Genomic DNA, 25,738 nt, shown 5'->3' with positions numbered 1-25,738 from the left:
ATTCATGAGGAATGCAGTATTGGATTGATACTTTGCTTTGAATGATTATAGTGTGAAAATGAGATAAGGAAATACATTGTAGTATTCCATTGTTAAATGAGGTGTTTTTTGGTGCTTGCAAATGAAATTGTGATAATACGTTGAAATCTTAAGTCACTAATTGTTCATAAGAACGGATAAAAACTGAACATAATTACTTTGTGAATACCCCTTTGATGATATTAACAAAATTTAAGATTTTTTTTATAATAAATAAATCCAGTCGGTTGATTTATAAAAAAATATTACAAATTCAATGATTTTAAATTAACGGATAAACTTTTTTAGTATTATATTTTATAGGTTCATATTTTATACCTACGGACCTGCTCATATTCTATTATAATGATTGCAAATTTGAATAATGGTGATCATGGGCTTGTCTAATTACATGCAAATTGCAATGGGTAGGTGAGTTATTGGACAAATATGTTGGATATAATTTGTTAGCGCATGAATATTTCAGAAAGAAACACACGCCAAGGGCTTTTTGATTGCAGTCCTTTGCTGATAATTGATTGCGCTTTAGGACCTTGGTTTTTAACTTATTCTCTTTTTACACCCGCCCTCTCTCCTCTCTCTCTCGGAATATTCGAGACAAGTAGAAAAATTAATTAAAAAGAAGAGGAAAAGGAGGGAGAAAAATTGAGTCCCGTAAGGCTAGGGTTCACAATTCCACTGCCGCTTGATCCATACTTGATTCTCCGGGTTTCTGATCGAGGTTCACTACTAGTATAATGGGAGGGGGCGACGTGGCCAATGAAGGAGGCGATTCATGCAACGCCGTTACGGAAGAGGTGACGGTGAACATCCGTTGCTCGAACGGCTCGAAATTCGCTGTTCAGGTGAAATTGAACTCGAAAGTTGAATTTTTCAAGTCAATCCTTGCTGAGAAATGTGAAATCCCCCTTCAGCAACAGCGTCTGATCTACAAAGGCCGCATCTTGAAGGACGATCAGACCCTTCAAAGCTACGGTATACTAACTGACGGTTTCTCTATTCTTTTTCCCTCAATTTTGTTTATGAAGAATTGTACAAGGTGGATCTTTTCAGTTCTATTTATTTGTTGATATGAATTTGGAAGGAACTTACGCTAGTGTATGGTTGTGGGAATACGACCTCGGCGGGTGACTTGATTTTGGTTTCTGTGGAATAGATTTGGATTTTCATCGATTAATTTGGTCATTTTCTGTAATGTTCTAAGCTAGAGTGAGAGAATGAGTTGCGAAGAAGAGAGGAGAGGTAGCTAAAGAAAGAAGAACAACCAGATGCATTACTTCATCATTTGCAGGGATTACATTTATAGAAGCTACTGGTATCAGAAATAGAAAATAGATCTAACTAACAAGGAATTTAATAACAACAGAAAGAAAAGAAGTAACAAAACACATAATTGGGGAAATTGCATGCAGCTGGGAACATGATGCGGTGCTGCCATGGAAGTGAGCACTGTGCATGCTCTTAGCTCCTTTAAGTCGTAGATGTTGGATCGCATGTATCTATGTCGTTAGATGTGATGGACTCGCTCACTGAAACGACGTCGCCCCTCTTAAATTGGATTGTCCCCAAGTTACGCAAAATGCTTTCGTGTGGATTAGTAACCGAGCCCTTGATCTCTCTGTCCAAATTGATTGTAATTGTTCGGTGGCTGATTTGTTTTCCTTCTCCAGCCAAGGTTGCAACATTGCCCCTTGGATTTTGAGACCCTTGTCCTCGAGGGTTAGGGAGAAAGAAACTGAGCCGCAATACTCTGGTAGTTTTCCCAGGTCGCTTGCGCAGGTGAGAAGCCTTCCCACTGGATGAGAAGCTGAGAAACAGCTTCATTATGGTGATGGATAAAACATCAAACCAAGATGGCAGCTGGATAAAACCTGCATAGGCCATGGTCATTGTAAATAGGAAGAGTAGGTGAGGGTGTGTGCCTGTGACAAACTTGTTTTCTGAGAAGTGAAATGTGGAAAACTGATGTGGTGGAGTGGGTTCAACCTTGTGATGTTTGTCAAAGGTCTAAAGATCAAAAAGTGGAGGGGGCACTACAAAGGTTCAAAGGCATGGCCAAGAACTCGTAGTGGCCTTGGTGCGTAACAAAAATTGTCTTACAAAACATCTTCAGTTTTCATTCTGATTTGATATTATCCAGACATGAGATCTATCTTGGAGGAAAAACAGGAACCATGGAGCTCATCTAAGAGTTCATCTATGATAGGAATAGTGAAGTTATGCTTCACTATCATGGTATTTAAGTGTCTATAATCAACGCACATTCTACAAGTACAATCTTTCTTTTTGACAAGGAGAACGCGTGACCCAAAGGGGCTTTGACTTCGCCTAACAATTCTAGCATCAAGCATACCCTTAATAATAACTTCAATCTCACCTTTCTGTACATAGCTATACCTGTAGGAAGGCATCTTCTTAGGTATACCATCCTTTTTCAGTAGGATTTGATGTTCAATTTCCCAGTGAGGTGGTAGCTTGTGTTCCTGAAACACATCACTAAAAGAATCAATCAATGTCAACAATTCATGAGAAGGTTCAACAATTAAATTAACAGAAATAAAAGTCTGCTCTATAGAGATAGAACACAAGTGGCCTGTACTGTTAGAACATAATTGACCAACAAGACCATAGGTCCCATCCTTAAGCAGATTACACAGACCTGGCTGTGATCATATGTAATTGAGGAGGCTGTAGGGTGGTCTGAGCTTGGAGCACAACTTTCTCCTCATGTCTTTCTCCCCCTTTCCTAGTTACTATTACCATCATGATGTCATAGTCAAATTCTTCTGGACTATGCCAACCCCTCCCAGTACCATGTGACACTGTCCAAGTCTCAGTGTTCTATCCGGGTAAGAGAAGGTGTGCCCCTGCATTTCCCCAAGAAAAATCAGGACAATACAATTTACTGGCCAATTTGCTGCCATCAGACATTGGAGTAATACCCTCCAGCTTACACCTCAGCTTTACAACTGTGTCTTCATGTAGGAAACAGTGGGTACTACCACTGTCAATAAGCAGGTGAATCCCTTTTTTTATAAACCACACCCCTGACCCTCAAAGTGTTAAGATCAGTGGTGCCACTCATAGCGTTTAAGGACACAGTTATGTCCTCCACCTCCAACTCCTCATTGACTTGAGAATCCTCTTGCAGGACTGAATCCATGGTTATCCTCTTGCAGGACTCAATCCATGGCATCCTCTTCCTCCTCACTAATGATAAAAACATAGGACCTTTTGCTTACATCTGTGGCCGGGCTTTTAGGCTCATCACAATAGTAGGACAAGTTTTTACTCCTCTCCTGCGTCTTTGCATGTGTCAAAATCTTTCTGTTTTGTGGGCTGAATTCTGTAGCTTTGGTAGGGAATTTTAAAGGATTTATGTAGTGTATATGGTACATAATGGGTTGTGTTTGGGGTTGGTAAAATTTCTGTTAGTCTGTGAGGATTTAGTAGATTTGTTAACTCTTTCCATTATTCCGTCCACTGTATGCTGCTTGTGTTTGGCTATTGTCAAAGCTTGGTGTAGCTTCGTAGGCCTTGCAGCTACCACGGGTCTCCTTATATCCTGCCTTAAACCATTCAGAAAACATGTGACATAAAAAGACTCGGGAAATTCACTATTATAAATCATGACATGGAACTTTAATTCTTCAAAATTTTTCCATATAGTTCTCCACTGTTTCAATTGCTGCTGTAATTTAGTGAATTCCCCTAATATCACACCAGGGTCATTCCCATCGAACCTTTCGTAGACGGCTTGCATGAAGTGAGGCCAAGCATACCTCTACCTTCAGCAAGGCCTTGGTACCACAGTTCTGCCTTGCCATCCAAATGAACTGAAGCCAAAGGAACCTTCTCATCTTCAGGTATTGTGTGCACAATATGGAAGTAACGGATGCATTTTCTGATCCAAGACCGTGGCTCATCCCCATTGAATCTAGGAAACTCAAATTTAGAATAGGGTGACCTTGGTCCTGTGACCCCATGGTGCTTGAGTCATTCTGAAACGAGTGAGACTGTTGCTGAGGGGATGACTCTTCTCATTCTGTTCCGTCAAACCATCCCCCCAAAACTGATTTATTTTATTATAACTTTGCACTTGCTGGATATGATACCATGGAGCCGTTGCTGGATCAGCCTTAGGCCATCAACCAGCTCAGTGTACGAATGTTGCAATGCAGCCTGGATGCTCATCATGCTATCAAACTGAGGTTGTATCTGTTGCTTACATGCTTGCCTTGGGGCCCTTTCATTCATTAGCTATAGTTCCTGTTTCCTTTGAACCTTTAGGACCTCTTTCAGCCTAGTGTCATCCACCATTTCTTTTCCTTTTTTTTTTCTCTGCTTGTATATTGTGTTTGTTTGCTGAATAGTGCAAGCTCAGAAAGCCTGGCTCTGAATACCAAATGTAATGTTCTAAGCTAGAGAGAGAGAAGGAGTTGAGAAGAAGAGAGGAGAGGTAGCTAAAGAAAGAAGTACAACCAAATGCATTACTTCAAGAATCATTTGAACTGATTACATTTTTAGAAGCTACTGGTAACAGAAAGAGAAAATAGATCTAAGCTCCTTAGAGTTGTAGCCATTTTGTATTACATTCTAAGTTGGTTTGTACCAAGTCAGTTAATTAGTACTAACTGAGTAACTGTAACTAATAGCACAGTGGTCTCAATTCCATTGGTTCATCTTTTTTATTTGTTATATAGTTTTGTTAATCACCTAAGCTAAACAATGCTGTCAGAACTAGTTGTGATGCTGCTTTGGTGAAAATTGCATCTTTCCTCTAAGTTGCTTCCCAGCTCTTTTACATTTTCTTCCTTGGTATAACATTATTGCAGGGACTGTTTGAATAGTTTATGTGCTCTACCCATGTTCTAATGATGGGCTAATTTGATGGGTCTTCTTTTAAGACTAGCCTCCAAGGGGTAGAATTTACTATATTACATAGATAGAGGAAAGGAAAGAAAATAGTCAAGTGAGAAATCTGCTCTTGCTACTGCCAAAATGTAAATCATCTTTTCTATATACTCGTATTTACTTCTACTTAGTTTTAAGGTTTAATTCAACTACCTTTCTTTGTGGTTAATGTAATTATTGATCATACCCACTCTCATTTGAAATTATATAAGCATTGCCACTAAATTTTGTTTTAGACACGACCTTACTTTTGACTCCTTACTCAAATTTGGTATAGAATATGTTTCTGAAAACAGAAGATTAACATTTCCAAATGGAATTAGGTGGTTTAATTTTGGCATCAGTTCATTTGGATGGCAAGGCTGAATTGTGTTAATCAGATCTCCAACTGCTAGTGATCAAGTCAGGACAGGAAAATTTGGCATATCGTTTTGGGCATAACTTTACTATGTAATGAGGATGCTTTGGAAGAAATTTGGAAAACACTGATGTTAGAGTAGATAATTGCAAATTTAACTTGTAATATAAAATTTTATCTGGGATGAGATTGGCGATGACACTGTTAGTATTTGTTGCGCATGAACCACATGGGTCTTTTGAGGGAAGTAATTTGTTTTGGGACTTAGGAGCCATACATTTGCCTGTTTGATGTCACATCAGAACTGGTGACATCATGGTATATGAAGTGAGATGATATTGGTGATGACACTGTTAGTATTTGTTGCGCACGAATCACATGGGTCTCTTAAGGAAAGTCATTTGTTTTGGCACTTTGTAGCCATACATGTGCTGTTTGATGTCACGTCAACTGGTGACACCACGGTAAGTACTGACCTTGTATATATCTCTCTCATCATTTCTATCTTGAACGTTTTAACTTTTAAGTTTCTACTTCTTTTCCTTATGCTCTCTCTACTCTCTCCTGAGCTGTACCTCAATCAAATTTTTTTACCTCTTGCTTAAGTATAAAATCGTTAAAGCTTGACACATAATGTTCTCCAGTTATATGCTAGCTGTCAAATGGAGTTTTGCATAATTAAATCCTTCTGTTCTGTTTGATTTATAGGTCTGGAGGCCGATCACACTGTCCACTTGGTTCGAGGTTTTGCAACAGCTGCGCCTGCAGATAGTGCAGCTACAACTGGTGCTGGGGCTCGAAGTGCTAATCCAGTTTCAACCACGGATGGTGGCTCTAATCAAGGTGGATCACTTGGAGGATCTGGTTCTGGGTCTTCATTGTTTCCTGGACTCGGCCTCAATGGTCTAGGAAACAGCAATGGTTTATTTGGAATTGCACTTCCTGAGATGGAACAGATGCAGCAACAGTTAACTCAAAACCCCAACATGATTAGAGAGCTTTTAAATATGCCTCTAGTTCAGAATTTAATGAATGATCCTGAAACCATTCGTAACTTTATTGTGAACAATCCTCAAATGCGTGAGGTCATGGATCGTAACCCGGAGCTCGCACACATACTTAATGATCCCGCGACCCTACGTCAGACAATGGAGGCAGCACGGAACCCTGAAATAATGCGTGAGATGATGCGCAACACTGACAGGGCAATGAGCAATATTGAATCTTCTCCTGAGGGTTTTAACATGCTGAGAAGAATGTATGAGAATGTGCAAGAACCCTTCCTTAATGCAACAACCATGACAGGTGACAATAGTTCTGACTTGGGATCAAATCCATTTGCGGCTCTGTTGGGAGCTCAAGGTGGGGCCCCCCGAAGAGAGAACTCCACCAGTACCACGACTCCTGGACCTGAAAGTACAACCAATTCCCCTGCTCCAAATACAAATCCACTTCCCAATCCTTGGGTCTCTACTGGAAGTAAGTCTTGTTCTGCCCACACTATTTAGTTTTATGGTTGTGTTGTTAGCTAGTGATTAATTTTGCTACAAGTATTGAGCGAAGTATCCTTACCAGTCCCTTTTCTATTAAGTCCTATTAGGTTGACTTGGGGCATATTAGGTGGAATGTGCTACTCCATAAGAACTTTTCCTTGCTTTCTTTGCTAACTTATCTGTTTAATTGTTTACAGAAGTTAAATTACAGAATATTATGTATAAGACTTGTTATATACAGTAACTGGACTGGAGCTGCTAGTGCTCTAGATGTGATGTTATTATGTTTGTTTCCTGTTTTCTGTCAATACTGACTGATTTTTCTGTGAGTTCCATTTTCTTTTTTCTTTTTTCTTTTTGGGTGTATGTTTCTGCTTCAGATTGTAAGAGTTTGTAATGTGTATCTTGTGACCATTCAATGGACCAGTAAGGACTTCTAACAATTAAATGAGACAAACTGGGACAAAAAAAGAGTTCAGCAAGCTATCAAAATATTTCAGATCTTATTATTTAGTATACAAAGCTATCCTGTCTGAGGCCAACACATCTTCGAATTGTTCCTAAAGATTAATTTGTCTTGTCAAATTTGTATTAGTTGTTTGTTTTCAGTGGGTTCAATTCAATTCAAATACTCAGTTTTCAATTTCAGATATATATTTGTATAATTGTTCAGTGAAGTTTTTGGAACAGCCTTGTTAGTGTTCTTAAACTGAAATTTTGCAGCTGGAAGAACGCAGACAAACTCAGGTGTGAGGTCCAACCCTACTGGTGAGGTGAGGCCTGTGTCACCTGGTGGCTTGGGTGGACCTGGTTTTCCAGGTTTTGAGCAAATGCTGGGTTCTGTACCAGATCTCACCTCTTTTAATCAGTTAATGCAAAATCCCACCATTTCTCAGATGATGCGTAATCTCTTATCTAATCCTCAGTACATGAATCAGGTGTTGCTAAGTTCTCTTTGACTATTGGATTGTTTCTCTCTTGCCTTTCCTTTATTTTTCTGTGGTACATTTCTCCTCAAATCTCATGCTGTTCCCATGCGTGGATGTCAGATACTTGGCCTCAATCCGCAGCTGCAGAGCATGCTTGATTCCAATCCTCAGCTTAGAGATATGATGCAAAATCCTGATTTTATTCGTCAATTGACTTCTCCTGAGACAATGCAGGTAAATCTTCGATGAATATTCCTGGCTTGCAACATCTATGGTTGTTCGTTTGTAATGTGTGGTTGCCCTGAATGCAAGCTATCTGGGAAATGTGTGTGCAATGCTAGTGGGAGTTTTAGATTTCGTGCCACTGCATTGATAAACATATAGGAGAAATGGTATCCCTGTTGAAAAGTGTGAAAGACTTATTGGTGGAAATGCAATCTGATGAACCCATTACAGAAGGGTGAGGGGTTTGGGTAGGTAACGAGAAAGAAGGCACAGATTTGCGTTTATATTTTCTACTTGTATGTATTTTTATGTTGTTGTAAATGAATTATCACCATTTAGAACTCTCTTCAGCTGTCTTTATGAGTTAAATCTATCATAGTAGGTACTTTATATTCTTCTGGTTTAATGTTGTCTTAAATGGTGCAGCTTCTCCTTCACTCCTCTAGTTTTTTCACTTGTAAATGTGTTAGAAGGATGGTATTGTTTTGTCTCTGTTTTCTTTTCTCTTGGTGATGACGAAGTGGTCATAGTTCCTTAAACGAGAATGCAGAATTCTTTGATTGTAGGCTATACTTCAGTGACCAGTCATAGTCCCTTTCTTGGTGATGATTGTATGCAATCGATTACCAATTCATACTCCTTTGAATTGTCATTTCCTCTTTCCTTGTTTGAGTTGCTTCTTGGATTGAGGTGCTACATTTACTCGAAGATTTGAAGAAGACATGTATGAAATAAAAAATTGATATGCATCAGCAGAAGCATATTCTAAGGTTTTATGCGTGGGTTCTGTAGAAGATAATGTTGGAGGCTATATGTGATACTAGAAACATAGTGAATAATGTTTAGCCAAATGTGACTCTCTGTGTGGAAACTCAATCAGATATTCATATATAATTTTGTTTCATATAATCTATTTTCTGCTCCCCATTCCTGTTAGGCCTTTGAATTCTTTACTTTCCTCATGTCTCAGCAACTTCTGAATTTTCACCAAGCTCTGTCATCTCAACTTCGTAACCAGACATCTCGGTAAGTATGACTTTTTCTTTTATATGAACTCTGGGGAACTTGGTGGCTGAAATTCTATACTTCAACATATTTTGGCACTGTCCTGTTGCATTTGAATTCTTGGCACCCCTCGGATTCAAATATTCGGCATGTTCTCTGGATACTTGTGAAGTGATACCCCAAACTCCAGAGTTGCAATTCTGTTAATTAATTAACTGATTCACTGTATATTGCAGAGAACCAGGACAAAATGCTGGTGGAACAGGTAAGATTATGACATGAATTTGCATTCCGCCTATGTTACATTTAATTTTAGATGAGATGGACTTGGTATGACTTTATGTTCCACTATTTTAATAATCTGATATTACCTGTTTCTGTGTAGCAAATTTTCATTCCCTGTATATAAGTGCCTTGATCCTGAAATTCAACTTAGTTTGGAGATTGTTGTAAAAAGAAATGCTTATGGGAAAAACAAAAATAGTTGAGGATATTGTAAGCAAGTGATCTGCTACGGGTTGTATGCAGCTTTTGTTCATTGAGGTATACTTGAGATGTAACACATTTTCGGTTTATTTTTTTGTTCGCAAAGCCAAGCCACTGACAATACTCATTTTCTTCATATGTTTCCATGAGAAAGCGTTTTATTAATTTGAAAATGGCTGTATGTTTGATGAGCTTTAGCTGGGGGGAAAAAAGAAAAAAAATCGCCCCCCCTTAATCTGAGGAAGTGGCTGTTTTTAACATTTTGGACCAATGCTGGCAGAATCTGCAACCCTTGTCAACTGAAATCCTAGTTGCATATATTTCTTAGTTTTCGTTGTTTATCTCACATATTTGCTATGATATGTTAGCTGGAACAGCCAATGTCGGATTGGATATGTTGATGAACATGTTTGGTGGACTTGGGGCTGTTGGTGGCACCACAACTCCAAACAGATCTCAAGGTCACATCCCTCTCTCTCTCTCTCTCTCTCTCTCTCTCTCTCTCTCTCTCTCTCACTCTCTATCTCTCTCACACACACACACACTCACACTCACACTCTATATCTAAAGCACTCATGATTGTATATTTGTTCTATGTTTTACTACAGCGCCCCCTGAAGAATTATATGCCGCACAACTCTCTCAGTTACAGGAAATGGGCTTCTTTGATACCCAAGAAAACATCCGAGCACTGATCGCCACTGCAGGAAACATCCATGCTGCTGTGGAGCGACTTCTGGGAAATCCTGGCCAGTAGAGTGAAGTTAATATCTCCTGGGTTTACATGGCTACACTGGTTTGGGGACGGATTTTGGCGTCATTGGTATTATGGGATCAAAGAACTTGAATATATATGAGGTTGTTGAAACGCTTCCCAATGCTCCTCCCTGCCCAGGACTAAAAAGGAAAAGAAAATATATAAGAACGAGATCATGTAAATATAGTGTGAACTACAATATACACTCCCATTTTCCATAATCCTCTTTCTCGTACATTTATATGGCCGAGATCCTAAGCGTAGTATCTATTATGACTGGTTCAAGGTGTGTATTCTGGAGGCCAGCTGATTCAAGTATTGTCACTATTTGTTAGGTTCTCACTTAATCAGAACGAATGCAATTTATTTAGGAAGTACAGGCGTTGTTCCCGAGCAACCTTGAGAACTTCAGAAAATATGCCGATTCCACCACAAGTCCGTAAGAGTTTATTTAAGTTTGATGTTCTCCATTGAAGTTCTTTAGCATTTTGAATCATTTCTTGTGCGAGTAAATTATTTCATTTCTTCCCCTAGTCCAGGTTTCATTTTTCTCTTGAATTTCTCATTCGATGGTTTGTTTGGTCGTAAAAGGAATGGTGATCTCATTTGATGTGGCAAGTGTTGATTTTAAGTGCGTTAGTAATTTTGATTTAAAACGTACAATATAAAAAAGAATGAAATAAGAAATACAAGCTATTAAGGGATTAGGGGACGCACATAATGCTGGTTAATCAAGTGAAGAGAACTGCAGCGTTTTGTTGATTACTTAAATTATATGGGTAAGTTGCACCGAATTTTCCACCTAAATTTGACAGAGCTAGGTCGTATGGTTTTTGTGTGTATATAGTAAATAATATAAAAAAATTAAATAAATAGATAAGTAACTTATCTTATCAGTTGAAAATTTGAATAAGTTAGTTATCTTATTAGTTAAACGGTATTTTAAGGATTACAAAACTTGGAGCATTAGGGTCAAGATAGTCACTTTGTATCTATAGCACTGTTTATATATATATATACAATATTGTAGATAATCTGTTACATTTTAAAACCATTATAAAGGAAAAAATGCATATTTCATCCACTTTCTTAGCGGCGCTGGCACTTTTTGGTCCAAGTGCAATCCAACATAGAATTTCAGGATAGTAATTCAAAAAATGTAGCAAATTCAGGATATAAAATTTTAATTTTGTAGGAATTGTTCACGTGGGGTGTGCGTGACCTTATGAAATTGGGTAATGTTGATATGTCCGACTACCTCTGTTGATGTGGAAAAAGGAAATAGGGGATCGCACTGCCCAGTATGGGTGATTTTAAAAAAAATAATCATGTCAGCTTGTCAACTCATGTTTTTGTTGGAGGAAAATAGACACATGTTTCTTTAACACGTGTTGTCTTCTTCCATTACATCATTTTTTTTTTAAATGTAGCAAATTCAAGACACAAAATTTTAATTTTGCAGGAATTGTTCATGTGAGGCGTGCATGGCCTTATGAAATTGGGGAATGCTAATATGTCCGGCTACCTTTGGTGACGTGGAAAAAAGAAATAGGAGATGACACTGTCTGGCATGGTTGATTTTGAAAAAAATAACCATGTCAGCTTGCCAACTCATGTTTTCATTGGAGGAGAAATAGACAGCACATGTTAATTATATCAAATTTTTTATTCAAAAGAATGAAGAACGGGAGTTTCTAACGTCAGAGAAGGGAAAAATTGCTTGCAAATCCCTAGCTTGTGGAGATAAAAATTATTGCTTAGAGGAAGGAAAAATTAGTGAAACCTAGCAAGAAGGGAAGCTTTATTGGAGGAGGATGGTCATGATTTCTTGAGATAGGCATTTGAATATGCCACGTCCAGCGTACCATAAGTTAGCTTCCTCAACTTTTTTTTTTTCTTTTTTTTTTATACTTGGTGAAGAAGAATGTTTCTTTATGTCTGGATTTATATTTTGAGTGTTTTATTTTGTATTTTGGAGATAGAGAGTAAGAGATAGACATAAGTAAGTGTGTGTTGAAAATAAATGGTATGTTTGAATTTGTGTTTTGAAATAATTTAAAATATTTTAAAATAAGTGGTGTAAGTTTGATATTAGGATTTGGGAGACAAAACTCACTGTTCATTGTCAAATCATATCTCTCTTTTATATATAAATATGTATGTATATAAATATTGTATGTTTAATGTTGTATTTTTAGGAGACAAAAATAACTGTTTATTGTTAAATCATATATCTTTTATATTATTAATATATATATATATATATATATTATATAGAAAGTTGAAAAATAAAAAAACACACAAATAAGGTATAAAAATTCAAAAATAAATATTGTGTGTGTCAAAAATAAATATTGTGTGTGTTTTATTTTGTGTCGAAAATGCGAAAACATGAATCCAAACATTGCCTTTGTATTGTGCTTTAGTTTGTCTCTTTAAAGGATAAAGCTTGTTTCAGAAAAAGCAAACATGGTTCCCCCTAGCATGACTGTCCTTTTGTTGTTTTGGGTTTTTTTGTAAAACATAATCTTCCCACTGTGTGGGGTAGTATATTATAATGTAATGCATTGGTACGTTGTCTTGGTATTTTTTTTATTGTTATGTTGCTTAATTTTCGTTTTTTTATGTTATTTACAAATCCTGATTCAGAATCAACAACTGTAATTGTCCTCTATGGGGGTGAACATATAAGCATGCTTGTTGAGGAACCAAAAATACTGTATATCCTTGAATATATTTAACATTAATGTTCAAGTAATTTAGTAGCTTATAGACATTACAATTTAGGACTGTTAGATAGTCTTCTTTTTATAATTTTTTATCTTTTAGTAAAAAAAAAAAGATTAATGTTTTATCTTTTGCAAATTACACGTAAAATAATATTAATATTGTTCAATTTTTGTAATGTGGTTTTAATATTGCATATATCATATATACAACCAATACACATGTATATTAAATAACAAAGACACATCACATTTGCATGATGTGCGACATCCCATAAAGATGGATCTAAGGACAAAATAATGTCTTATGAAAGTAAAAAGAAGTAAACTAAAATATGAATGAAGCGAATGTGTACTTGAGTTGAGGTAATAGAAAGCACAGTACCTACTCCGTAATTAGCGGCGGGAGAATTAAGGTTGAGAGCTAAGCCCAAAATACCACATGTGGATGGATGTTGGAGCAGCTTAGACTCATGATCTTGAGTTATCAACTTCCACATAGCTTGTACGCGTCTATCTTAGAGCATGGAGCTAATATTAGCAGCTTCTTGCCGAAGAAGACAGTGGACAAGAAGATGGTAATTTGGTTGCTAATGGTGGCTCCAAGATTCAGCTATGCAACTTCAACTTTGGACCCTCAGCCTCATATAATGAATTAAATGGAATGTTTATAAGTTTTAAGATTTTTATTTTATCTAAATATTTTAAAAAATAAAAACTCAGCCTTTTAAAACAATTAATAAGAAATTTTAAATAAGCTTAGCTAAAGAGCCTCTTAATCGACATTCTACAGCGCGCGATGCAGTTTAATGCAACGGAAATTTGAAATTGAGACTCTCTTGCACCGAACTTCAAACTCCTGAGTAACTGTTAAGTCCTCAACCATAAATCGCTCTTGCCGTCTCTGCTTCTCTCTAGCACACACCCAAAATCTCAAGTAATGAAATCTTGAATCGAAACAGAAAGGCCCTTCTCAAAAAATGGCACCTCCTGTTCTTGAATCCAACATGAAAAGAAACGTAGCACCATCCAAGTTTTATGGCCTCCACTCTTTCGGAGAGCCCGGCTTCCCCCTTTCTCTCACCGGCGCATTTCGCGATAACATTCGTCAGTTTCTTCGAGAATGCGCGGAGCCTGAGGACTACGATTTGGACGGGATGCCCATCTGGTGCACTTTCTTGGTGTATGAGAACAGAGGAACAGTTCTCCCCCTATACACTGTTGAAGAAAATGTGAAGCATTCTGATAGACCCTTCTGCGACTACTGCCGGTGTGCTGGTGGGTGGGAAAATGGAGACCCTTTTTCTCTGTTTTTTTTTTAGTTTTGAACTGGGCTTGGGGGAGTTTTGATCTGGGGTTTGAGATTTGCGTTAATTTTTTTGTGTTACTTGACAGGGGTATTTGAGAATCTTTTTCTTTTCTTAACATGGTTGCAGGATGGAGCCATCATTTCGTGTCGAAAAGGAAGTATCATTTCATAATTCCTGGGCATGATGAGTGGAATAAGCCTCTTAATGAGGGTGCTTTTGATCTGCAAACGCATCTCTTGCATGGTTTGATTCACTGCAACGGGTTCGGACATTTGATCTGCATTAATGGGATTGAAGGGGGTTCTAAGTACATATGTGGTAGGGAAATCATGGATCTCTGGGATCGTATTTGCTCTACTCTTCATGCTCGGTAACTCGATTTTCTTATATTTTTGAGAAATTGTATTACAATTCTGATTGATGTCTGAGCTGTTTACTCATTACTGAATGATTTGAGAACCGTTTGAATGAACTTCTGCTGTTGTCTGATTATGTGATGTATATCAAAGGGTTATTTCCTTACAAAAATATAATGACAGTTTTGGGTATTGTATTTAAGAATTGGCATTATGATAAAAATATATGGGATAAACTAGGAAAAAAGTGCTGAAACCAAAGAATTTTATTATTAATCATAATCTTGATATATTTCTGAGTTATATGCTGGGTATTTTGATCAGTACATTTGCAGCATTTTCTGGTTCATTCAGCGGTATTCATTATGTGCATCTTCTGATATATGAGGACTACACTTAGAAAACATGATCAATTAGGGTGAAGGTACTGAATCTTTGGGATCAATGGTATCTGAGCTCTGTAGTTGTCAGTTGATGCTTTGAGTGGTTGAGAACAGAGTTTCTGATTGATTTGTGTATTATAAGATGAAATGCAGAATCTCAATCTCCTTACGAAATGATATCAACCAACAGTAACAAGAAGAGTCTATTTTTTTCTTTAATCACCTCTGATATATGATGAGTTTATTCATAATAATGGGGATGAGATTAGGATCAAAATCCTCAAACTGAAGAACTATAGGGTCAGACCGCCTGAATTTCTCAATTAATTTTCGTAGTTTTTCTTTGCTGCTGTAGATTCATTTGTTTCAGTGTCTATGACGATTAAAGATTTTTTGATGTATTGATACTATTTGTTCCCTGCTGTAGGCAAATTACAGTGGAAGATTCATCAAGGAAGCACACTATGGATCTCCGATTGCTTTATGGCGTTGCTTATGGGCACTGCTGGTTTGGTAAATGGGGATACCGATTCTGCCGCGGGAGTTTTGGAGTGAAGGAGCATGATTATGAAAGAGCAACGGATATTCTCAGCTCCGTGGAGCTTGATCAATTAATTGACGATTTCAGTATCACAAATGGATGCTCACATATTGAGCAGATCATCCACCATTACAGAGATATGAGTGAGACCAATTTGGTTACAATTAGAGACTTACTCAGATTTATGCTTGAGCACAAGCCCACAGTTCCAACTGCTAGATATTCCACCAGAATTTCATGGTCCGCAAAAAAATTAGCCTTTCCTACTCCCATCAAGAGATGTTCTCTGAAACTGTCCACAAGACTTGCTTTGAGGAAGAGCCCACTTGGAAAGGATTATCCGACCAAGTGCAGAAAATTTTCCAATGTTGCTGCCAATTTGGATAGTAGATGGCCCGTTAGAAGACTTGAGCATGTCGCAGAAGTCATTGTGGAGGCACTGAAAGAAAAGAGAGCAGTAAATAATGGAGGCAGTAGTGGAATGACAAGACAGGAGGCTCGTGATGCAGCACGACTCCATATTGGCGATACAGGATTAATAGATCATGTGCTGAAAGTCATGAACAATGTGGTCGTTGGAAATTACATTGTTCGTCGTGCAGTCAACAGATCCACTAAGGTTCTGGAATACACTATTCAAGATTCCAAAAGCAGCAAGGAGGCTTATCTCTCAAAAGTTCCTGAGTTAATTCAGACACATGCTATAGGTGTCGGGAGAAGTGTTTTCGATGACATGGCCTATTTGTATACAAATGTCTTCCTGGGGTATCCAGAATCTTCTGATTCAATGAAATTGGCTGTTCAAATGATTCTTTACAGTAAGCATTTTGTCAAGGAGTGGCCTTTCAGAGATGAGGATGATGACTCACTGAGGTTCATTTGCAGACTAACAATGAGCTCAATTGATTTAAATTCTAATTCTTCTTGTGACTTTCCACCTCGAGAGTATATAGTGGTTCCACTCTATGCTACAATTGGCGATCTAAAGGTAGCCATCCAGAACGCAATGCGTGAGACGTACTGTGTGATGGAGAAACTTCTTGTAACAGATATTTTAGATATGGAAGGGTTGCAGGATGAGGAAGTTCTTTTTGGCATAATTGAGTCAGGTCGGGAGCTCTGGGTGAGGGGTTTTGGATTAGATTTGGAGAATGATTTGAGATATGAAGGGGGAACAGAGAAGTGGACGGTTAGATGCAAGTGCGGGGCACGAGATGATGATGGAGAGAGAATGGTGGCGTGTGATATTTGTGAGACGTGGCAGCATACAAGATGCAGTGGTATTGAAGACACTGAAGCAGTGCCTAGATTGTTTGTGTGCGATGCATGCTGCAGTTCACTTGCACCAGTCCAAACACAGTGCAGTTTTACATATAACTACGATTCTTACCAGGGACCTCTGATGCTTCCTCATATCCCTGAGGTTGACATGGGGCTGCTCTACTGTAAATAGTGCTAAAAGAGGCAATTTACTGGCAACAGTTTTTTGGCCAGATGTGCTGTTGTTTTGACATTCTCGTCCTTGTTATTGTACATCCTTAGCTGTACAAGGTATGCAATCGAAGTATCTGTAATAATTCAGAAGTCTATGTTCTTTTAGCAGAACACTGATATTCTGTCAGAATTCAGGTTGCTTGGATGATCCACTGGAGTATGTTTCAATTTTCTGAAGATGGCTCCTACATGTTCCTCCACATCAAATTCATGCGCCCGTCTTCAAGCATATTCGGTGGTTCCATTTCCTTACACCAAAGATCACTTGCATGAAGAAACCTGGTCTGTATCGTTTGAAACACAAAATTAGTTCTTGATCAGCTGCCAGTCACAATCATTGGATACATAGATTCATAGACTGGTGAATTTCATTTGCTAAATAAGTGGTTAGGATGTATCCAAGGGCAGCTGGTAGCATTCTTAACAGTTCAACTGGTAAGGACTCAAAAATGTTTATCTGATCATTACGAAACCTTCCATTACTGTGGGAAGAATTCAAATGTTTCTCTACTCTTGACTATGAAGAGATCTGAAGCCAAATCTGTAGCAGAGTGCCTAGAAATGGTATTCATCTTTGAATCTCTATATAAAGCACTAACTACTATTGAGTGTCAATAACATGAGTTAAAGCACAGATGTTTTCTCTTTTCAAAAATATATATTAAGTTTATGTCAAGAATTATTAAATATTTAATTAATTTTTGTATTAAAGATTATGGAGAAACAATATAAAATTATTCAACTATGTTCAATTATGAAGAAATAATAAAAAGATTATATATGTAAGTTATAAAAATAATTTACTATGCGAGGCCATGACCATTATTATAACATTTTTTGTAATTAGTATAAAAATCATTCAGAAGTAATTTTTGTCTTTTAATAATTGATATGTTTATCACTGGTTTTATATGTCATATTACATTTGAAATCACTCATGAAATTTACAATGTAAAATGGAATATTTCAACAATGACTTAATTAGATTGAAATTTGCAAAAGATTAAGAAATTCGATTTTAAAAAAGAATTGATACACGGATAATAGGCATCTTTGTGGAATAAAAAACAAGTTAGTATCTTATCGGATAATAGGCATCTTTGTGAAGATATTATTTTTTCAAGATGCTAATGTAAAGAACTAATTTTGTGTTTCAAGTACGCTTTTGTATTTACGATTATCGTATTTCTTAATGATTAGTATGATCGATTTTAGAATTGATAGTGATTATTATTTTATTATGAAGCATTTAAAATTTTCTAACAAGTGGTATCAGTCTACTCGTATTAAATCGTTGAGAAATTATTTTAAGGGATTATGAAATATGTATGTATATATATGCATATTTAGAATCATATATTTGAAATCAGTATGTATATATATTTCGAAATTTAGGGTTTATATATATGCATATATAAAATTGTACAGATTCAACTTTTAGATTCAATTTCTTGGATTATTGATTGATGCAGAGGGGGGGAGGATGCCGCCATGGAAATGATTAGCGAGGTCAAACATGCGCCGGCTACGGCGGACACTGTAGCACAGCGTCGCCAGGAAGGGGTGAAGGGTGGAAACCATCGGCAGACGTGGGCGCGCCACCGGCGCACAATGGGGGGGGGGGGGGGGGGGTGGGGGCAATCTTCTTCTCCCCCTTTTGTGTGAAAGAAAATTGCAGATTTCTGCCTCTGCAATCTTAACAACGATCAGGTCGACTAGATTTGGGGGTCAACGGTGATCAAATTTTGAAATGGTTATATCTTATATATATATATATATATATATATATATATTAATGTGAATTAATTGAAACAACATGTCACCAAAGTGACTTCTCTTGTTGAAGTTAATTCATTTTAGAATAAGAGGAAGTGTGCATGTAATTTTGTTAATATCGGTCGGGCCCAAAAGAAGGTCCATATTTAATGGGATTTATATACATGTATGATGATAGACACGTGATGATTATTCATTTTTTTTCCATGTAAATAATAAATCGACCCAAATGAATGTTTGTTGTTTGAAATGATCTTATCATTAGTGTTTATTCACTGCAATAAGATAGATGTTACTTATAAGTTGATATTTTGTCCAAAAATAGAATATTAACGGAGTACTCGATATCTTAAGGATTATAGTACCATTATTTTGAATTTATAATTGTGATTGCTTGTATGGATTCAACGATGACATATGCTAATATTACTGCCAACATCAATTCCATCCCTATGCTAAATGCCTCAAACTTCAAATCATGGAAGGAGAACCTCGAGATAGTTCTCGGGGTGATGGATCTTGACCTTGCACTAAGGGAAGATTCTCCTTCTACACTTATAGATAAGAGTACCTCTGAAGAAAAGAGGGAGAAAAAAAGGTGGGGGAAATCTAACCATATGTATTTAATGATTATGAAGACCATTTCAGAAGCATTCAGAGGCACAATGTCTAAAATATTGATTAAAGCTAAAGATTTCCTTGCTGATATTGAAAAGAGGTTTGTCAAGAATGAGAAAGCTGAAATTGGTACACTCTTGCCAAATCTGATTTCATAAAGGTACAATGACAAAGGCAATATCAAGGAATACATTATGGAAATGTCTCATCTTGCTTCAAAATTGAGAGTACTTAAACTTGACCTCTCTGAGGACTTGTTAGTGCATCTGGTTCCAACATAATGAACTCATATCACATTTTGTTCAAGAAAAGGCAAAGGTTGAAGCAAGACAAGATAGAAAATGCTTACCTCGCCTCAACTTCAAAAGGCAAGGATAAGGGCAAGAAAAGAAAGAAGGAAAATGGAGCTGTAGATATAGCCCCACATAAGAAACAACAAAAGGAACCAAATTATCCGAAGGCTGTTTATTACTTCTGTAAAGCTGAAGGGCATATTAAGAAACATTACACCAACTATTACGCATGACGTACAAAGAAAGGGTTGCTTGAGTTGCCGAAAGCCAAATGATGTTGAAAGATACATCTATGTGGGTAATGGCAAGGTGGTTCAAGTATAGGCAATAGGAAAATTTATATTATTGTTGAAAATCGGATTTTACTTGGATCTTGATGACACATTTGTTGTACCTTCTTCTAGATGAACTGTGATTTCTGTTTCTAATTTGGACAAATTTGGTTATTCTTGTTCATTTGGAGGTGGAAACTTTAGCTTATTTTTTGATTCAATATTGATTGGTTCTTATTCTTTATCTGCTTACAATAATCTTTTTATTTTTATTTTCACATTATAATTCTATTATGATTTGATCTCACTAAAGTTCAAGGAGGACCAATTAGAAATAGGATAGATCTACATATAGCCAATGTGGTGATTGTTGGATTTATTAATCCAATATTGTTGGATCTTTAATCCAACGTTGGGCTTATATGTAGAATAATTACGTATCATGGATTATAGAACTTTAGGTCCAATAAAGTCATAAAATAAAGTTTCAGTATTTTGGGTCTTAAAATATCTTATAGGATGTGGGCCTTTAATGTGTAGAGATTAATAGTAATTTCAGTTTTAGTGAAGAGTTATAATTGAAATGCCTATTTTATATATATATATATATATATATATATGTTATGATCCTCAGATCATACGGTACTTCAAATTATCTTCTGGTATCCCATTATCAGAGAGAAAAGAAACTAAAGGAAACTATGTGAAATCGTGTTAAATTTGGAAGATTGCTGAGACGATTCCATTGAGGTTTCTAAGACTATGGATTCAGGTACGCTTCCATATTTACGCTTGTCGTATATTTTGATGATTCAGCATGATCGATTCTAGAATTAATATTGATTATTGTTTCATTATGAAGTATTTCAAATATAACATTAAACTCACATAATAACAAGATCACGAGTTCAATTTTTATCAAAATAGTGTTAGTCTTATCTTTCCATTTTTTTTAACTTGTTTCCTCGTTAAAATTGCAATTTAATTAATTATTTGGCTAATTCTTCTACCCAAATGAAGTATTGTTACTTCTCATTGTTGCACGAGTATTTATTTTTGAAATAGTAGGGAAGAAAGATAAGGCAGATGAAATAAATAAAAGTAATAATATATTTATACTAATATATGAGAAAATACTTTTTTCTCTCACAAATAGTGGTTATGACAATGCAACACCAATTTTATTGTTATGACAATAATACCTCTAAGTTGGTGTTTTTTGTTTTTCCTTTTGTCTCTTTCGTTCTTTTTGAAAATGTGATGTGTTGATTTATATATATATTTTATTATTCATAATACATTTTAAAGTATGAAATATTATTTCTTATATGCCCGTAGGGACGATGTGCCTTATGGCTAGTGGAAAAAAAAAGTTACTTTATCTATCCCATAACAAAAACGGATGAAATAGGCAAACTTACAAAATTAGTCCTATATGTATGGGGGGTTGGCAAAATTGGTCCCTTAACTATGAGACTGACAATGTTAGTCCTTTATGTTTTAAATTTATAGCAATTTTGGTCTTTCTTGCCAAAAGTAACTGAAAATTAACAAATCAAATTGGCGCTTAGAGTTTTGACAATAAATAGAACATTACTTACACAGTCAACATCCTATGTGGACGCTGACATGGCAAAGAATGGTGCACCACCAGGTCCACCACCCATCATCACCTCATAGCCAGTCGCTTGAATTTTTTTTCTGGTGCATCCTGGCCACACGTACCACCATTGAACTCGCCATGTGACGTTGATTTCAACCATATAGTATTTGTTTCAATCGGAGTTCAAACACTCCCCCAATTACTGATTATAGTCTTGCCCTATAACCTAGATTTATTTTCTCTCTCTTCTTGATCCGCCGTAGTTCGATCTACCCATTGTTCGAGACCACCGATGAGTTGATTGCACCCAGGCCCATCCATTTTCGTCCACTATCCGGCCAGTTCTCTCTGTTTTCATTTTCGCCACCCCGCCTGCCACTAATTTTTCTGTCATATCTCCGCCAACACCCATGTGTGTGCATCCCCATGGCGTAGACATCCCTTCGATCAGTTTCTGTCAACGAAACCATCCCCGTTACGGTCTCCTCATCGATTGACTTCTCTTATATGTTTTAATTTAATAACAATTTTAATCATTCCAGCCAAAATTAGATTGGTAAAAATAAATTTAGCTCTTAATAGTGTACAAGTATGTCGTACCCCTTAACAACACCTGTCAAGAAACATTAGAAAAGTTTGAACCTTCTACTTAGAACAATGCAGGAAAATTTAATAAAAAACATGACAAACATAATATATATCTGGAAAATTGTGCAACAGCACCACAATATAACATCACAAACCAATCCAAAAAATAGATTTTTTACTAACAATCTGTCCATGAGTCGAGGATGTAAATATCAATATCATAGTTAAAAGCAAGAAAAATAAGTAAAAATTTTATTGTAACAAAGAGAAGAAGAAAGATGAATGATTAACATAATCCTAAAATGTGGCCAAATACGTATATTTCTGAGTCATATTTTCTAATAAAATACTCCACAACTGAACTGGGTTTGAATTCTCCCACTCCTTTGTTGAAGCTTGTAGGAGTCTTTCAACTTTTCATGGTTTTTTCTGTTTTTTTTTTTTTAGCCACTTACCATGGGGTAGAAAGGTAAATTGATCACTTCTGATAGGGGGTGTTTTGACATTTTTTAGAATCAGAAATACTAGGTGTAATTTTTCAAAATTGAGTTGTTAAATAAATTAAACTGCAATTAAACTAAAAACAAAATTAATGACCTAATATATATATAAATTAAAAACTTGTACATAAATATAATTAAATAAAAAAAATCCTTCTCGAAAGTCATTTGCGATTACTTGTAAACCAAAGTGATACCAATAACAAAATTGGATACTAATTGAATTATTTATAATTATTTAAGCACTAAAATGATATCAACGATAAAACTCAAGTATGAATATGAATTTTACTCATTATTTTTGTGGAGAAATTTGGTATCATCTAATACTCGCTTGAGTCAAAAATGACTTCTCACTTACATACTTCAACAAAAGGCAAAGAATTACAACATTTTAAAGCCAAAAAAGTGTGAAATATTGTCAAAAGAATACCACAAAATTCTGATGATTGAATTCAATATACTGATTTCTGTACTGTTTTTTTTCTTTTTCTCTGTACAGTTTGTACTGCCCACTAACAAAAGTTCAATTCTTGGCCTAAATTACAAAATCAATTTGACCTTTTAATGTAGTTGAATCCCATAGATGAATCAACGCAATCTACCTTATCTCTACACAGATTCATCAGCTTTAATAACTCAGTCACCTTCTCCTTTGTTCTTTCACCACTCCCAATTTGCAAGACTACCAATAGCTTCTGGAAAGCCCCAAGTTGCATTGCCTCAACCAGGGCACTCTCATTTTCTCCCAAGCAAAGCTTCCAAAGACTCGAAATAGAGAATTCCGTGGCCGTGTCCGACACACGTAGGATCTTTTTAACTAGCAATGGGACGGTTAGCGCGTTCTCATACGCGTTTTCCCTCCCTTCTTCCAAGCTGCAAATACTGTCCATGACAACTAACGCTTTCTCACAGACGCTTTTGTCACCGTCGACAAGAATTTCAAGAATCAAATGGATTAGCCCCATTCGGATAAACCTCAACGCGATTTCGCCCCTCGTCCCTATAGATGACTTGATCATCTTGTAAATTATCACTAGGCTTGCCTTGGTAGCTTTAGGACAAATTGGGACTTTGACAGTGTGAAACAATGTTTCTTCTATGTCCTCAATTCCCATTAGGCCATCAACACAGGCCTCATCGGCAGAAATGAGTTCCTTCAACACGCAAATCGCGTTTTGTCTTGAGGAAAGATCATTTTCACTTTTCAAAAACCACACCATGCAACGTAGAGAGACTGCAGATTTCAACTTGGAAATGCCTTCTTCGTCTAGTGGGAACGTCCATGTCAATGCAGCCAAGATTTCTTTCAGCAGATTCACGTGTGTATCGACTGAAAAACGTGCAAAAGACTCGAATGAATCTGCCAATGCGGAGCCAATCCGGTTGCCAACAATGCAACGCCTGTTGCGTTCACTCTCCTTAGCCAAATTCTTGATCTTCCCTACCAATTCTTGGCACTTTCTTGCATCTCCAAGTCGTGCAGCCGCCACGATTCTTGAACGAATATCGGTAACCTCATAAGGGGTGACTGGAATGCGAGGTGTTGGAATCCTTTCAACTCCACAAGACTTGTTCTCAACGCACCAATCTTGGATCATCTTTCTTATGGAATGATTTGGGATCTGATCAAAGTTTCTCAAGACTTGGTTGGTGACGGGGCACGTTATGTTCCCGGCATCTATCCACTTCTCGATACTCTCCCTATCGTACGTGATCCCAGTCGACAACGTGACCGGATCTTTCATCAAGTCAAGTGATATCGGACACCTAAAATGTGTAGGAACTGTGAGCTCCATATCTTGATTGATCCCTTTAAAAACCTCAGTTTTTCCAGCTCCACCGCGGCCGCCCCTCCTCCGCCTCCACAAGAAAGTCATTACGACGAACCACAAATCTATATATCTAGCCGAAATCAGAAAACACAAGCAAGATCCTGATGCTAATTTCTTTGGAAATCAAGCAAGACTCTATATATGTTGGTATTGGGATAGAATTTGATGGGCTAATTTTTGTTACAAGTAGAAGCTGTATAGTTTGATGATGTTGGGGTAGGAGATGTTGGACTATATATTGCTTGTGATTGTGGGTTATGGGTAAGAAACTTTCAAAGGGTAGGAATAGGGTTTGAATTGAATGTTTGACCGTTGAAAATTTGAATGTGGACCGTAAAGGAGTCGGCTGATTGGTGATCGGGTAATGGGTCAGCGTGCGTACGTAGTAGTCGGTGGCTGACCGGATGCCCTGACCGTTGGATCAGAATTGGAATGCAGGAACGCGACGACGACGTCTCTGGAAAGGGGTTTCATTTTCATATTCTGATTTGTTATTTAACATTGATTTTCACGCGGTACCTAAGTCTATACATAACTGTTATAGTTCATATAAAATATAGGATGTTTGTTCTTTGGTTGATGCACCGACGAACAGAATAAAGACTAATATTTTAGTTGGGAACGTTGATAAAACATGGTGGTCGTGTTTTATATTATACTAATATTCCTGATTTTTTATCTAAATAATTATATAAATTCTTAGATATATATGTGTCTTAATTAAGACATATTACAAAAATTCAGAAACCAATTTTGAGAAATGTTTGTTTAAATTAGTATTAGTAATTCCATGATGAAACAATACACTACAAACAAAAACAACGGATTTGAAACGAAATGTTTGTGATCCGTCACAAATTCTAACGGGTATTGTGACGATTTTAGTAGGATGTATGTGGATGACGTCATTACATTATTTAGAAGAAGTTAATCAGTTTTGGGAAGCAATTCTAAAGTAAATTTTGCAAGTAATTTATCCTAAAATCCGTTACAAGATAAAACCCGTCACACATTTCCAACGGGTTTTGCGTCGAATGTATTAAAATTGGGATGGCTAGGTTGAAAAGGTCACATGTGTTGCTAACTATGTTACAAATTTACGACAACTTATCCATTCCAAAATTTGTTTCTACATATATTTGCACAAAGGCTTTAAAACAGTTCTAGAAGCCATCCCATATGTCCCTTCAATTTCTAACAGCTAAATTTTAACGACTATATAACTTGATTCAATTAG

General features: G+C 36.7%; 3 protein-coding genes and 1 pseudogene across 4 annotated transcripts; 3 read left to right on the top strand and 1 right to left on the bottom strand.

Moving 5' to 3' along the window:
- Positions 1–562: 562 nt before the first annotated feature.
- Positions 563–10,681, top strand: LOC105178212 (ubiquitin domain-containing protein DSK2b). 2 transcript variants are annotated; one of them, XM_020699020.2, is made up of 8 exons: positions 563–1,014; positions 6,020–6,790; positions 7,528–7,742; positions 7,854–7,967; positions 8,929–8,984; positions 9,200–9,228; positions 9,827–9,910; positions 10,058–10,681. In XM_020699020.2, the coding sequence occupies exons 1-8, from the start codon at positions 777–779 to the stop codon at positions 10,204–10,206; spliced, it is 1,656 nt and encodes a 551-aa protein (XP_020554679.1). In that variant the 5' UTR covers positions 563–776; the 3' UTR covers positions 10,207–10,681. The 2 variants fall into 2 exon arrangements, with proteins under 2 accessions (XP_020554679.1, XP_020554678.1); XM_020699019.2 differs by having other exon boundaries at positions 566–1,014; positions 9,818–9,910.
- A 3,065-nt stretch (positions 10,682–13,746) lies between these two features.
- MMD1 (RING/FYVE/PHD zinc finger superfamily protein) lies at positions 13,747–16,975 on the top strand. Its single transcript, XM_020699015.2, has 3 exons — positions 13,747–14,210; positions 14,369–14,612; positions 15,409–16,975. The coding sequence occupies exons 1-3, from the start codon at positions 13,913–13,915 to the stop codon at positions 16,973–16,975; spliced, it is 2,109 nt and encodes a 702-aa protein (XP_020554674.1). The 5' UTR covers positions 13,747–13,912.
- Positions 16,976–19,304: 2,329 nt separating this feature from the next.
- On the top strand, positions 19,305–19,936 carry LOC148786961 (uncharacterized; annotated as a pseudogene).
- Positions 19,937–23,096: 3,160 nt separating this feature from the next.
- On the bottom strand, positions 23,097–24,989 carry LOC105178214 (U-box domain-containing protein 21-like). Its single transcript, XM_011101635.3, has one exon. It carries the CDS (start codon positions 24,544–24,546, stop codon positions 23,218–23,220), a length of 1,329 nt encoding a protein of 442 aa, XP_011099937.1. The 5' UTR covers positions 24,547–24,989; the 3' UTR covers positions 23,097–23,217.
- Between the last annotated feature and the right edge of the window lie 749 nt (positions 24,990–25,738).

This window comes from Sesamum indicum, linkage group LG9 (genome assembly GCF_026168435.1).
Source record: "Sesamum indicum cultivar Baizhima isolate 11 linkage group LG9, ASM2616843v1, whole genome shotgun sequence".
Lineage (NCBI taxonomy): Eukaryota > Viridiplantae > Streptophyta > Magnoliopsida > Lamiales > Pedaliaceae > Sesamum > Sesamum indicum.
The sequence above is the reverse complement of the archived record's forward strand: the minus strand, read 5'-3'. Positions and strand labels throughout refer to the sequence as shown.

Excerpts from the sequence above, each read along its gene's own strand:
- LOC105178212 (XM_020699019.2), top strand. The coding sequence starts at position 777 with ATGGGAGGGGGCGACGTGGCCAATGAAGGAGGCGATTCATGCAACGCC. Across the intron at positions 7,743-7,853 it reads ATCCTCAGTACATGAATCAG|ATACTTGGCCTCAATCCGCA; the intron begins GTGTTGCTAAGT and ends CGTGGATGTCAG. Across the intron at positions 9,229-9,817 it reads ACAAAATGCTGGTGGAACAG|CTGGAACAGCCAATGTCGGA; the intron begins GTAAGATTATGA and ends ATGATATGTTAG.
- MMD1 (XM_020699015.2), top strand. The coding sequence starts at position 13,913 with ATGGCACCTCCTGTTCTTGAATCCAACATGAAAAGAAACGTAGCACCA. Across the intron at positions 14,211-14,368 it reads CGACTACTGCCGGTGTGCTG|GATGGAGCCATCATTTCGTG; the intron begins GTGGGTGGGAAA and ends ACATGGTTGCAG. Across the intron at positions 14,613-15,408 it reads TGCTCTACTCTTCATGCTCG|GCAAATTACAGTGGAAGATT; the intron begins GTAACTCGATTT and ends TCCCTGCTGTAG.
- LOC105178214 (XM_011101635.3), bottom strand. The coding sequence starts at position 24,546 with ATGACTTTCTTGTGGAGGCGGAGGAGGGGCGGCCGCGGTGGAGCTGGA.